General features: G+C 37.3%; 1 protein-coding gene across 8 annotated transcripts in view; it reads left to right on the top strand.

Moving 5' to 3' along the window:
• TRAPPC8 (trafficking protein particle complex subunit 8) overlaps positions 1 to 14,536 on the top strand; it is a 55,589-nt gene that overhangs the window by 23,456 nt on the left and 17,597 nt on the right. For 4 of the 8 annotated variants that reach the window (XM_074820245.1, XM_074820270.1, XM_074820285.1 and 1 more), the window contains 10 exons: positions 1,125 to 1,256; positions 3,354 to 3,578; positions 4,634 to 4,742; positions 5,477 to 5,671; positions 5,844 to 5,974; positions 7,018 to 7,092; positions 7,796 to 7,922; positions 8,969 to 9,126; positions 9,954 to 10,396; positions 13,400 to 13,547. In XM_074820245.1, the coding sequence (XP_074676346.1) occupies positions 1,125 to 1,256; positions 3,354 to 3,578; positions 4,634 to 4,742; positions 5,477 to 5,671; positions 5,844 to 5,974; positions 7,018 to 7,092; positions 7,796 to 7,922; positions 8,969 to 9,126; positions 9,954 to 10,396; positions 13,400 to 13,547 (1,743 nt within the window). Of the gene's footprint in view, positions 1 to 1,124; positions 1,257 to 3,353; positions 3,579 to 4,633; positions 4,743 to 5,476; positions 5,672 to 5,843; positions 5,975 to 7,017; positions 7,093 to 7,795; positions 7,923 to 8,968; positions 9,127 to 9,953; positions 10,397 to 13,399; positions 13,548 to 13,805; positions 14,058 to 14,089; positions 14,120 to 14,536 lie in introns of those variants that run through there. The other 4 variants (XM_074820237.1, XM_074820254.1, XM_074820263.1 and 1 more) reach the window with 2 other exon arrangements.

Below are 14,536 nucleotides of genomic sequence, written 5' to 3' on the forward strand. Positions count from 1 at the left end.
ATGAATCATTAGAATCTTACTGTGTAAGTGAAAGCTAGTCTGAACACTTCTTAATTTCCACCAATTAATATTACAGCATGGAATTAGCCTCTAACAGCTCAGAAAGTGTCTTGTTTGAAAAGTAGTGAAACAAATGTAATACCAGTAATAGTATAGCATCTTCTGTGTAGCTTGGAAGAAAGTCTAACAGTTAGTTCTGGCTTTGTGGCCAGCTGTGCCAAATGTAATGCTTTTGAGACTTTTTCCTGGGACAGATTAAGCACTGAATAAATTTGTGTAGTTCTGTAAGTTTTCCCTCAAGTGTCTTTGGAGCTTCATTCTTGCCCTTTCAACTTAAGCTTGCTGCCAGAATCTGTGTGAGCAGCATAAGTTATTTAAGCAGGGAATTGAAATACTATTGGCTATGCACAATCATTTTACAACTTAAAATTATATGTAGTATGCTTGTGGTGCCTTCTGGCAATTGCAAGGAAAATCTTCACTACTATGTAGGTGTCTCAGATTATATTTGCAGTTCAGACACATAACTGGACATGACTGATAGCATGGAGTTGAATTGTGGTAAAATCAAGTCGATTGTGTTCTTATTGCTTAAAGTAATATAGCTGTGTCTTGGCATGAGAAGAGAAGGGGTTAATAATAAGACATTGTACATTATTAAGAAATAATCCTGGTTCTTGTGATAAAAATGTACGAAGTTCCATTACTCCATTTTTCCTTCATCCTATTAAAGGTCTTACTTTTTTTTATTTCTAGCCTTAAAATCTGCAGGGGGAGGGGGGAAAAAGTAGCAGAGTGCTTCACAGGTAATAGTAAGTGTTAGAAACCATAGCCCGAGTAACTGAAAAAGCAGAAAATACTACTTTTGTCACTCATACTGAAACAGGTTGATAGATAAATCTCTCTCTCCACCGGAAAAAAAATACTGGCATGTTTGGTATTGAATACCATACATACTACTTCTCTTTTATATGCACCACATATAATGTTTATATATAAAAGAATCTTCAACTTCACAGCACTGTTAGAGCTGACTGTCCCTGTTTAGCATTAAAACAAGGCCACTGTTATCTTTATGTTTGTATTCAACTTTGAGGCTAATTCTCCTTTTTACTTTTAAATAGGATTCAGATCTTCGCAGTGCACTTCTGTTGGAGCAGGCAGCCCATTGCTTTATAAACATGAAAAGTCCCATGGTTAGGAAGTTTGCATTTCATATGATATTGGCTGGCCATAGGTTTAGTAAAGCAGGTCAGGTAAGTATTATCTTTCTGCATGGAAAATATGCCAGATATTTGATGCTTTGAAAAACATGTTAAATGTGTCGTTTAGGTCTGGAAAAAGATGCTTAGCTTCTGACACTTGTGTTAGTCAGAAATACTCAGTTCTGTGATGTTCTGAAAATGACTTCTGCATTGATCAGCTTAGTCTTCTACTTTTTGTATTTGAGATAATGCCCAAGATCACTGACTTGTTTTCATTTCTGGGTCTCAAGTTTATACACACTGAAATAGAAGGCTTTTTATTTGGGTAAGGGAGTATTTTTTTACTCTTGAGATAAGAGTGAGTTGCAGGAGTTAGGGATTTGTTAAACTCTTCATTTATTAGAATAATAGCAAAATTTAGATACCTGTTTTTCCTGCTGCCTTAACCACATGCTTTTTAGTGGAGGTGCAGGTGTGTGGACAGTTACTACAAGACAAACTAAAGTGTTTCTTTATGGCTGCTTAGACTTAAGTAGTAATTAAGCCAACACAAATCAGATTGGTTTTACTACCATTCACATTCCTGTGCAGGCAGCTCTAAGTGTGGTAAATAAACTCAGAAGTTTGTTGGACATAACTTGTCTGCTTTATTACTGCCTCATCTGTAGGATGGACTCTCTAAAGATAGCTTGTGCTTGATTCCTGCTGAAGTTAGCCACCAGAGTTCAGTTATGGGGCTGTCCTTGAATACAGTCAATTTCAGTTTATTGATAAGTTACAAACCTGTGATAGAAATAAATTTGTACTGCAAATCAATAATATAGGAGAACCCAGGCATCAGAATTGTTTGAAACAGAGCCCTGTGGTCTTGGGGGGTATTTCTTCCACCCCACCCAATCTTACTTTTAGAATCCTGGTAAGGACCAAATAAAGTATTGTTGTATTTTTGGCTTCTGTATTTAAAACCACAGATGTGAAGAATAGTAGGAGTATTTCCTACCTCCTCCTTTGTTTTCTTCATGCAGTAGTTTCCCTGTCTATTGTTATGACAATACAGTACTGACAGAGAGATATTGATTGAAGTTTTTTTATTTATTATATCTCACTCCTTTGCCTGGAAGAGAGCATGCATTTTGTAACGCTTTGACTTTGTCTTTATGTAACAGCTTGCTCTCTTGTTGTTTGTGTCTAATTCTTGTAGGGATTCTGGTTTCTGCTTTTTTAGTATTACAGTAAATGTAGGTTATTTTTTTTTCCATATCCTTAGAGGCACAAAAGTGTTAAATGCTACTGAAGAGAAGTCAGCCAGGCTGCTCAGCTGCATACTGTAATACTGTATTTTAAAGTGTCAGTAATATCTGCTGTTGTTAAAGATTTGCTGCTTGTAATCTGCTGTCGTCACCACACCAATTTGAACATATCTTAGATTTTTCCCATTACTGCTGTAAATAAGGGAATGCTGTTCCCTTTTTTTAGAAGCTGAGACTTGCCTGTACAGTGAATACCTATGCAGATGTTCAATACCTAGACTTGGGACTGAATGCCCAGGTCCTGATGTATGTACAGGAAAGGAACTGGAGCTGATTGGGAGCAGAGCATCTATCTCCCAATGGCTGATGCGATTGGTAATTTTGTCTTGTATGTACTGTAGGGCTGTGTTCTGTTGGCTTGCTTGGCAAGGATTTTGTCCCAAGTGTGTCCACTGAAGAACAATTGACTGGGGGTGTCACACTGAAAGTTCAGCTACAGAGCTGAAATAAAATGTGTTAAATCTGGTTTATGTCCTGAGACTTGGCAGTACTATCTAGACTTTAGCAGTCAGTCCTAAAGCAACACAGAACACCATTTTAGAAGTAGTCTTCTGGTGTTATCTGCTTTTTTAACTTACTACTGTTACACTGGTCTTTGAAAACATGAACTTAATCTGCAGGCTAGGCTCTGTACTGTAGGAACCAACACTTCTGTGCCTAGTTTAATGTTGACCAGATGCTATGAGGTGTAGTTCTGCAAACGTTACACTTAGCATAGTGGGGGGTGATGGTAAAAACATCAGTAACTTTTGTGACTTCCTGTTCAATCTTCCTTATATTACAATTACAATGAGTGGTTAATGGGATTATTTGAGAAATGAACTTTTTTTCCTTTCAGAAAAAACATGCCTTACGTTGCTACTGTCAAGCCATGCAGGTTTACAAAGGGAAAGGCTGGTCTCTTGCAGAAGACCATATTAACTTCACTATTGGTCGTCAGTCCTTTACACTTCGTCAGCTTGACAATGCTGTGTCTGCCTTCAGGCATATTTTGATCAATGATAGTAAACAACCTCCAGCTCAGCAAGGAGCTTTTTTAAGAGAGTATCTTTATGTTTATAAGGTAAATGATTTTTCATTGTCTTCATTCCTTGAGTAATCGGTAATTTTCTATTAAGTCATTAAATGATTCTGTCATACCTGCTTTATTCCAGGGTTGTTTTTTTATTTAGTTGATGGGTTAATTTTTTTATTTAAACTTCAGAAAACCAAATATACTGCATCTTGTGTGTGTATTAAGTGTACTCCCACTGATGGGTGTTAGTGTGACTTCATGTTTTTATTACAGTTAAATGAGCTCTTCCTTTTGAGGGTCATGGCTGAATTGCAGCTAGTGATCAGTTTCTTTTAGAGGAAGTGGATCTTTTTTGGTTTGATGAAATGATAAAGATTTTTTTAAGGCTTTCAATAATAAATGTTTAATAAAGACTAGGTAGCTCTGTCACCTTTTCTTGGTACTATAAAATACTTTCCATTCATGTTGTAGTGAAACTTACTGTTTAATATGGGTTTTTATAGTTCAAGTGACTCATTGAGTTGGCTGTAAGTTCGTGAGTGATTCTGGATTGTAGTAAACCATGTACATTGTGGGGTGTTTAGTGCTGATACCACCACACAATTTGCAGATGTGTAGTTAGTTACTGTGTTTGAAAGCTTGTAAACAGAATTTCTGTGGTGTTTGCTAAGTTATGGTAAACTGGTGTTTGAGTCCACAGCTCAGCTGTGGTGAGGGTCTTGTGTAATGGTGGTGATGTAGTAAACATAGTTTATCACCTTGTGAGTTTGAGTCAAGCTTTGCATCAAATAAAGCTTGTAACAGCCATGCAGTTGTAATAGCAATTAGAGTGCTGGATTAAAATCATTATTCTCCTTTTTCCATAATGCTTTCATGAACTTTAAACTCTTACTGAAGAAAAAAATACTACTTCAGACTGTGAAAGCAGGAGAAACTTATCAAAACAGTTAATTGAGATGATTCATTCTGCCTTAAAAATACTACCTGTTCAGACATTGAGTGCTTATAACTTGGCTTCCTTACCATTCAGTCATTGGTAATGTACAGCATGGATATCATGTATTTGCATAATGGTATGACACTGTTTTCCTCCTTTGCTCCAGAATGTAACCCAGCTATCACCTGATGGTCCCTTACCACAGCTTCCTTTACCATATATTAACAGCTCAGCAACCCGTGTTTTCTTTGGGCATGATCGAAGACCAGCAGAAGGTTAGAAAACTTTATGTAAAAAGATTGAAGTTCCTTATTTATGGAACCAAAATATATGCAAGAGTTGGTGTAATTTTAAAAAATCTATCATTATGTAAAACTAATGTAACATGGTCACTTGTTAAGATTTCAAAAGAAAAGCTTAAGCTTAGTATTTACTCACTAGATGTTTTCAAACTTCCTGCGTAAATATGAAGTCTGCATATGCAGATGTTCTGACTTCCACTATTTTTCATAGCTGGAAAGCTTCAGTGTAAGTCTGTAATGAGCTTCATGAAAGGGATTATTAATGCTTTAGCAAATGGTAGACGCTAGTGCCAATACTCGAAATTAGCTTTACAGTTAACTTCCTCTTGGATGAAATGTTTAAAACACTGATTCCTGATTGTAGAGTAAGCTAGGTGGAAATTCATATGTGAACCAGGGCTGTACTGTGGGGCTGTAGTCTGTCATTAAAGTAAAAATAATTTGTAAGCCGAGTATATCATGTAGCATGCTAAAATCTTGGAATTCCACAATTGGCAAATAGAAGTATACTTATCCTCAATGTTGTCTTCCATGTGTGTATTTGAAAATGTCTTGCAATTCACTGCCTTAAATCAATTGTAACATAAAAATGACAGTGACTGAGAACTTAAATTTTTTAACAATACTTACCAAATTGCTGGTGCAGCCCTCTGTTGCAACTGTTGTGTGCCACTTCTCATCTTCTAAGATTGCTTTACTCGTACTAGGTGAAAAGCAGGCAGCTACGCATGTAAGTCTGGATCAGGAGTATGACTCGGAGTCATCACAACAGTGGAAGGAACTTGAGGAACAGGTTGTTTCTGTGATAAATAAAGGAATAATCCCTTCAAACTTTCAACCAACACAGTTCTGTTTAAATCGCTACTCGGATAACTCCAGATTTCCACTTGCTGTAATAGAAGGTAAAATTAAGATTTATACATTTCAGAAATAAAGTGAGTTAGAGAAATATGTCCAATATTTCCTGTGTTGTTGTAGATTTAAACCAACATTTTTGTGCTTTGAGTTAGGTGAAACTTCAGATTGTGGTGGGGATAGCCTGTTGTCATTGTTTTCTTGAACTTTTTTTAATAGAACCAATAACTGTAGAAGTGTCCTTCCGAAATCCTCTGAAAGTTCCACTTCTTTTGACTGACCTTTCATTGCTGTGGAAGTTTCAACCTAAAGACTTCAATGCAAAGCATGATGGAGAAACAAAAGAGCTGGTAAGGAAAGCTTGATCCTTTTTCAACCCAAACCAAATAGCTACAGTTACAGAGTATATATAAAGTCTTCAAAATTTTGTAGTGTGAAAACAGTTGGTTTAAGTGTAAATTGAAAAAAAGAAAAATAGTAGCTACTGAATTTCCTTATGCATTGTTTAGATTTTCCAGATCCATAGGGCACACAGCCAAGTTAACAAACATTACTGTAATGAGTATTGTAAAGCTTAATGCAAAGCAAAATACCTCCAACATTTCATTGTATGTGAAGTACATCTATTTTGAGTCTCACTGGCCTTGACCAGCAGAAATGACTTGCAGTGTCGATAGGTATATTGTCAAATACCTTTTTCTCACTGGAGCTATTGTATATAGTGAAATGTGTGTTCTGAAAAGCTGTGCTGGTATGATATAGGAACATCTTCATATCTCAATTAGAAGAAAAATGAAAATTTATTAAAAATTAATGATTTGAATACTTCTGTTTAATTAAACACTTCAACTAGTAATGTCAAAACTTTCCTCTGAAGGACTGTTCTTGTGTTCATGTTTTTAAATTTTTAATATGTTCTAATACTGAATATTATAGTAAATTCCTTAATAATCTGGTTTCCTGGCCAAGAGCATTTGGAACTTAGAGATTTCTAAAGGTGCTGTAAGTGTTTGCCAGAGTTATAAACATGGCTTCATATAACTAAGTCTTAAGGATTACCATACACTTTTCCTTCTGGTCTGAACTGCTACTTTAATGATATGATAAATGCTTCTGTGAGTATCAGTGAAATTGATTGGGAATAGTTCCACTTTACAGTGATAAATCTTAAATTTCTCTCTTACGTAAATGTTTGCTGAGCACTCTAGCTGCTTCTTTAACTCAGAATGCCTGAGAAACTGGGCATACAATACCTGCTGGTCCTAACTGTCTGCAGTTTAAAATTTGTATGCTTTTTTCCTTGTACGCTTCAGGAAAGGTGTGGGAAGTAATATTTATGGCACTTTTCTTCCCAAGAGGTAATAGTATCTGAAAAGCTGTATCTTCTTTTCAGGGAACATGTGATAATGATATGATAGGAACTGAAGCAATAGCGGAATTTCTCATTAATAGTGAGGAGACAAAAGTGGTAAGTACTATACTTTGTTTTAAAAATAGTCTTTTCAGTTGAACTTAAGGGTGGAGTTCAGACTTGTTATGATCTGACCTTAAGGCTAAACTTGCAGAAGACATTACTGATATATGAAGTACTGGAACTTCTGGATCTCATGAGTGTGTATAAATATATGAAGGGAGACTGTGATGGGACAAGAGGCAGTGGGCATAAACTGAAACATAGGCTTTATCTGAACATCAGGAAATGCTTTTTGGTTTGTTTTTTACTGGGATGGTTACTGAGCACTTGAGCACAGGCTGTCCAGAGAGATTGTGGAGTCTCCATCCTTGGAGATACTAAAAGCCATTTGGACGTGGTCCTGTACGGCTGGCTCTATGTGGCCCTGCTTGAGCAGGCAAGTTGGACAAGACAACCTTCAGAGGTCTTTTCCAAATTCAACTGTTCTGTGATTCTTCATCTGGTAAAGTCAGTTTTTGTTACAATTGAGGATTATTTCCTAATGTAATGAGCATCTGTCAGCTGTGGACTGATTTTGTAAATTCTGTGTATATGACATTTTGAATCCAGTAAATGACCTGTAGTTATTGTATGCAGTTACATCTGACATGACTATAAAGTAAATGTAGCTGTGAGTGTCTTTAGCAATTTGACATTTAAATGTAATAATACTTCTTTCTAGTAGCAACAACAACAAAAATTTAACATATCTCCACAGGCAAGACTAAAGCTCTTTCCCCATCAAACAGGGGAGCTACATATTCTGGGAGTCGTTTATAATCTTGGCACTGTTCAGGGTGCTGTGACATTAGATGGGATAGATCCTTCTATTGGATTACAGACAGGTAAGTGTAATATCTTGTGTGTCTTGGGAAGGGGGAGCCATGGCTTCGCAGGGTAGAACTAAATTCTAGTGTTTAACGTTTGACTATCATGATGGAAACCCTTCCTCCAGGTAAGGATGTAGAAACAAGGGAAACAACTGGAACAGGAGAAGAATGAATAGGCTCTTGTAGGAATCCCATGAGAAAGGACGTAACCTCTGCCAAACCCATGCTTACTCATCTTTTTAAATTAGTGGAAATTCTGAAACCATTAAAAAACCCCAGACTTTAAATATTCCATCTATGCCATGTTGAATCTGTAACAACTTTCACTGACTCTTTCGCTATTCACTTTTCTGGGTTTTTTTGCTTTGTTAGCTTGCAACTTTTGTCTAAATGTTGCACTGTAGTTCTTTGCATAGATTCCCAAATTTAAATTTGTCTGATAAAGTCAAGATGCTAAAAAAATTTTATTTTGGTTCTCTTTCCTTTATGTCAACATATAAATAGCTTATTAATTGCATGTTACTTGATCTGGTTTGAGTCATTCATCTGAAACTGTCACTCACAGGGAAAACTTAGTTGTTGGAGGAAGTGGGGATTAAAGCACATGTTTGAAAGTGTCTATAAGAAATAAGCGTGCTTAGCTATCTATGAACTAGAAACCTTTGGAATAAAAAACATTTGGAGACTCATGGCTTGTCTTTGAAGAAAATAAAAATCTTTTGGGTGACTTTTCCAGCTTGACAGAAATTGAGAAAGAAAATAAATGCATCACCTTCATGCTCTATGTGCGCACCTCGCCCCCACCCCTGCCGTTTGTCAAACTATTAAGGGTCAGAGTAAGTCCACAACATGGATAACCGGCTCTCTGAACTCACGATAGCGATGTGTTGTGTGACAGTAAGCTTTGAGTAGTTCTTTGTCGGTGATGCTGCTTAATCAGTGAACACTGGATGTGCCCAATGATTTTTGAGATTGGGTAGGGAGCTTTGGATCACTTCTCAGAAAAAAGTTAGGAATTACTTTTAAAAAAAAAAAATCAAACTTCTAAAAAATTGTTTCAGGAAAGTTTGTCTCCAATGGATTATCTGTAAGAGGACGACAAGATTTAGAAATCCAAGGGCCTCGACTTAATAACACAAAAGAGGAAAAAACATCTATTAAATATGGACCTGATCGACGTTTAGATCCCATTATTACAGACGAAATGCCTTTGTTGGAGGTATGTAGCTACTTTCTATTGGCAGTTTTGAGCAAATAGCCGAATCCAGAGCTTGTAAATGTAATTCTAAAAAAAAAAGTCTTAGACTGTGTTAATGCCTGAATCTTTCCAGTTAATTTCTGATCTGTCAATTGCAAACTTGTGTGGCTTTTTTTCAAGTGAAACTTGAAGCTTCAAATTAATATCATTCTGAAATTGTTATATTCCCTTTAGAATTTCAGTTGTCAACGGCTTTTGCAGCCAGATTTCAAGGTGAGGGGGAACAGGCAAAGAAGCTTTTTTCTGTTTGCTTGCCATTCATCTAGAATAGTTCCAAGTTGGTTAATTAAAACACAGTGGTTTTCCTTACTAGGGCTATTAAAATGGTATGACTACCTGGTTAATGACAACACTCTGTTGAATAGCCTATTTCAATTGGAAGGGACCAACAGTGATCACTGGTCCAACTGCTTGAACAATTCACGGCTGACCAAAAGTTAAAACATGTTAAGGGCATTGTCCAAATGCCTCTTAAACACTGACAGGCTTGGGGCAATGACCATCTCTCTAGGAAGCCTGTTCCAGTGTTTGACCACCCTGTCTGTAAAGAAATGTTTCCTAGTGTCCAGTCTGAACTTTCCCTGACACAGCTTTGAACCATTCCCACAGTCCTATCACTCCCATTATCTCTACCAGGGAGAAGAGATCAGCACCTCCCTTTCCACTTCCCCTCTTCAGGAAACTGTAGAGAGCAATACAGTTTAAATAAGCTGTTGGTGGTTTTCATGCGCGTTTGTAACTTGGCTCAACGTTCAGGTTTTTCTTTTCTCCTGTTCTCTCCCATACAGGTGTTCTTTATAAATTTTCCTACAGGGCTTCTCTGTGGAGAAATCCGGAAAGCATATGTAGAATTTGTGAACGTAAGCAAGTGTCCTCTTACTGCACTGAAGGTTGTGTCCAAGCATCCAGAATTTTTTACTTTTGGTGGAAATACTTCTGTTCTAACGCCACTAAGTCCTTCAGCTTCTGAAAACTGTAGTGCTTACAAGACTGTTGTGACAGATCCTACCTCTGTGCGTACAGCACTGCTATCTTCAGCTTCGTCTGTAGACTTTGGGGTTGGCACAGGAGGTCAGCCTGAAGTAATCCATGTCCCACTTCCTGATGCTGTTCTTCTTCCTGGGGCTTCAGTACAGCTGCCAATGTGGTTACGGGGACCAGATGAAGAAGGTGTTCATGAAATTAACTTTCTGTTTTACTATGAAAGTATTAAAAGACACTCAAAAATGTGGTAAGTTTTTAGGTACTTTCTTCTGTCATTAGACACATTATAAGCATTGTAAGCATAAGTGTAAGTCTTACTGAGTTTCTCTTGATTGCTGTGATGATATAAGTGGCCTGTTATTTGCTGTTCTAAGTGATAATTTTTCTACTGTGATCTAATTTTCATATGAAATTTTATAGCATATACTGCTTCTATCAAAGGGGCAATTAAAATCACTTAATAGAAGGAGGGTTAATGGAATGTTGTTAATACAAACTCTGTATTTAGTTTCTCTGGAAGCACATCTGAAGCATAGGGGGGGAAAAAATCGTGACTTAATTTGTTTCTGCTTGTCATAAACCAAAATCTTGTCTACTTGAACAAAAGATTGTGTTCTTAGTTAAAATGTGGTTAGTAATTTTATTATGATGAAAGTTGTTCTCTTTGGAGGGGTTAAATACCAAGTTTGACTTGCATGCTATGGTATAGTTCCTTTTTGGACCATTTTGGTCCATCTTGGACCCTTTTGGTCCACTTGATGGACCAAACCATCAAGTTTGACACCACAGGCTAACAAATAGTGCGTTCTTTGAACTTTACTTGGAAGGTAGCAAGTTGACTTGTATGATACTTATTCCCAAGTCCCACCTGTGTCCAAGGCTAAGAAGGCTCAGGAGGTGACTTTTTTTGAGAAACTTGCTCTTCAAAGATTCTGGGGTAAATAGGCCTTTGTTCAGAAAGTGAAGAGGTCAGCCTTCAGGAAGCCTTAGTGTATCAATCTAGCAAACAGCCAAACTCAGAAAATAAGACTGTCTCTTTTTACCCCTCGTTTGCTTCTGCAAATACTGTTCTTATATTGCTACCTTATAGCTATTAGAGCTCATAACTAGAGCTGAGGGAGTCTGGATTTGTGTCTCTGCCCACCTTAAGAATCAGCACAGACTAGGAGTGGATCTGCAATCAGGGCTGGGGACCTGCTGGACGAGCCAGCAACTAAGCACTGCACAGCTGTCCCTTCACTCCCCCACAGTGTGGTGGGGGAGAGAATTGGAAGAGTAGAAGTGAGAAAACTAGTGGGTTGGTATTAAGACAGTTTAATAGGTAAAGCAAAAGCCGCCTGTACAAGCAAAGCAAACAAGGAATTTCACTTCGCGTTGGCAGGCATGTCCAGGAAAGCAGGGCTCGCTCCATCATGTATAATGGTTACTTGGGAAGACAAGTGCCATCACTCCGAATGTCCCCACTTCATTGTTCTTCCCCCTAGTTTTATTGCTGATCATGACATCATATGGTTTGGAATATCCCTTTGGTCAGTTGGGTTCAGCTGTCCCGGCTGTATCTCCTCCCAACTCCTTCTGCACCCCCAGCCTCCTTGCTGTGGGGTGGTGTGAGAAGCAGAAAAGCACTTGACACTGTGTAAGCACTGCTCAGCAGTAACTAAAACATCTCTGTGTTTCCAGCACAAATACAAAACATAGCCCCTCACCAGCTACTGCGAAGAAAATTAACTCTATTGCAGTCAAAACCAGCACACCTGGTCTCTGTAGTATACATGTTCAGGATGATGGTGGGGAGCAAAGCTACTTCAGATGAGCTCTAGTCACAAGGACTGAAAGTCTGCTTGGGGCTGGAGCTTGTTTTCCAGGTTAGTTCTGAGAAAGAAACAAAGTTCATGTGCTGTGAGACTGATCTATAATGTAAACCAAAGCAGAGTAAGAGTAAGTTGAAGATGGTCAAGAGTGGATCAGCAGCATATTCTTGAAATCAAACTAAAAGTTGTGTAAATGCACCCTTTGTTTAGATTTTTTTTGTAGCTTCTGAAATGCCAAAATTAACTTTTCATGTGGCTTTAAGCTAGTCTGAAGGAATAGGAAACTTGTCCCCCTACAATGTAGTTATTTTTTCTTCCTTTTTTTTTTTAAGAATAGAACTTCTGTCTCCCCTGAGTTCATAGTATTTAGAAATTGAGGTGTTTTAGGGATGGAAGATTGTTTGGGGAATATATTTGTTCTCTACTGTATTGAAGTTGTCAGGGGAACTTCAACTGGTGATCTTGTTTAACAGTACTCTTGGTAGATTGAGCATGGCTTTTAAAGTTTAAAAAAACCCAATATTTGTGCCACTTGAAAGCTATACAGCCATCTATATATCTGTGTGAAGATAAACTGCAAAACTATTAAGCTTATTTTGTAGATTGTAACATTACTTGAAGTATTGTTTAGGAAACCCCTGATTTCCCCTCCTAAAAGAAGTATTACATGATGTTTCAACATGTTTAGTTGGTAACATGTATCAAATTTTCACATGTCTCTAATGTTTCCAAGTGGAAGTTATGGTAACACAAAGCTTCTACAGGAGAAGAGCTCATGTGTTTTGATGGTGTCCAAGAAGGGAAGCTTACTCATCTTTAGAAAAACAGGAAAATAACTTTCACACAGGGCTTGCTGGCCTGGAGGTTGAGAGTGTCTGGAAAAAGGCAGAGAAGTGATGGTTCTGAAAGTAAACTTCTAAGATTCCAGTTCAGGGGAATCTGAATGCAGTGGTCTTCTGTCTAAATGCTGTTTAGTAAATGTTTATGCAGATGTGACTAATTAGTGGGCCTTTTATGGTTTATTTACTCACTCAAAAATCCTCTTTTCCAAACATGTGGTGACATTAATAGCTTAATGATATCCCTATGCTAATTACATGCCTGTTTGCTTTACTGTGCCAGTTGTCCGACATCTGAAATATTCCTGATGTCTTGTTTGAATTGGTAACATGTGAACCTTTTTCTCCAGTATTTCAAACTGGCTAGGAGATTGCATGTTTGAACAGCACCTACCTGTGCATCATGATTGTTAAAAATAGCACAGTTTTGATAGGAAGCTAAAAAGAAAAGTCTCTTTGGTGGTTGAAAGGAATAAATTGACTAATGGCCTTAATATCAGTGACAAACATAAAAGCTAAACTTCTTGATGAAGGTTCTGGACAGCAGTCCTGGTTGTTCAGATTGTCTTTTTTTCTTTCCCCCCTCCCCTTCCTTCTTAGTCACAGAGTATTAAGGCACACTGCAGTTATTTGTACTAGCCGGTCTTTGCATATTCGAGCTACTGTCTGCAGAAGTAATGCACTTGAAGATGAAGAAGGCAGAGGGGACAATATGTTGGTGTTTGTGGATGTAGAAAATATCAATACTGTAAGTTCTTATTTTTAATAATAATAATACTGTTCTAAACCTCAGCAGATGTGTCACCAGTAGAACCAAGACTTAAGTAAAAGATTTTTTTTTTTACAACTACATTGCAAATACTAAGTCTTGTGTATTTAATCATTCGTTACTGTTGGAAAGAGTACTAACGGGAAGTTACATCTTAACTCTCTAAGAAGTCTGCTATAACTTTCTCTATCCTAAGCAAATTCCAGTACTGTAGTTTAGAGTCTTTTTTCCTTTTAGGAAGATTTATTCCAAACTCATGAATGTTTTTGATGATCACAACTTTCAAGACAGTTCTGAATGAGATAACCTGTGAATGAGATGACCTCTTTCAGTGAAAACATTGGTAGAATTAGTGGTAATGTGAAGTCAAAATTTAAGCTCCAACTTGAAGGAAGCTTCTCTGTTTACATTTATTACCAAACTCTAAGGTTTGTTGTGATCTGTTGACTTAGCAAAGCAGATGAAAATATTTCAGTTTTCCATACCATGCTAATTTAAACTTACTCATTTTTTTGGTAAAGCTGCTCCCATTTTTTCAACCACAAAGCAAGGTAATTGAATCCTCTGTTTATAGAATTCCTAGACACTTAACTGGTAGTGGAATCACTGAGCTGATTTGTCATTTTGTTTTAAAGGTGTGTACACTGTTTTTCGTTCAGCTACTAAAGTGAATATTGTCCACTCCTCCTTTGAGAAGGAAGAATGCTTTACTAAGTACTTACCAAGTTAACAGATAACATTGTGTGAGACTTAGTTTTCCACTACCATCTCACTTTTTCCAAGAAAGGAAACCAACCTCACAAGCTACTTCTTATTGTGTACATATGTAAAACAAATTCTTGAATTTGTGGGATTTATGACCTAGCAATATTCCTAAAGTAACCTTAGAAACTTGAGTGGTCTCGCGGACTGTGTTCTGCATTGGAGTTGAAAGCCTAGGTTTTATTATAGTTGTCTTAATCTAAAAT

This window comes from Strix aluco, chromosome 1 (genome assembly GCF_031877795.1).
Source record: "Strix aluco isolate bStrAlu1 chromosome 1, bStrAlu1.hap1, whole genome shotgun sequence".
NCBI lineage: Eukaryota > Metazoa > Chordata > Aves > Strigiformes > Strigidae > Strix > Strix aluco.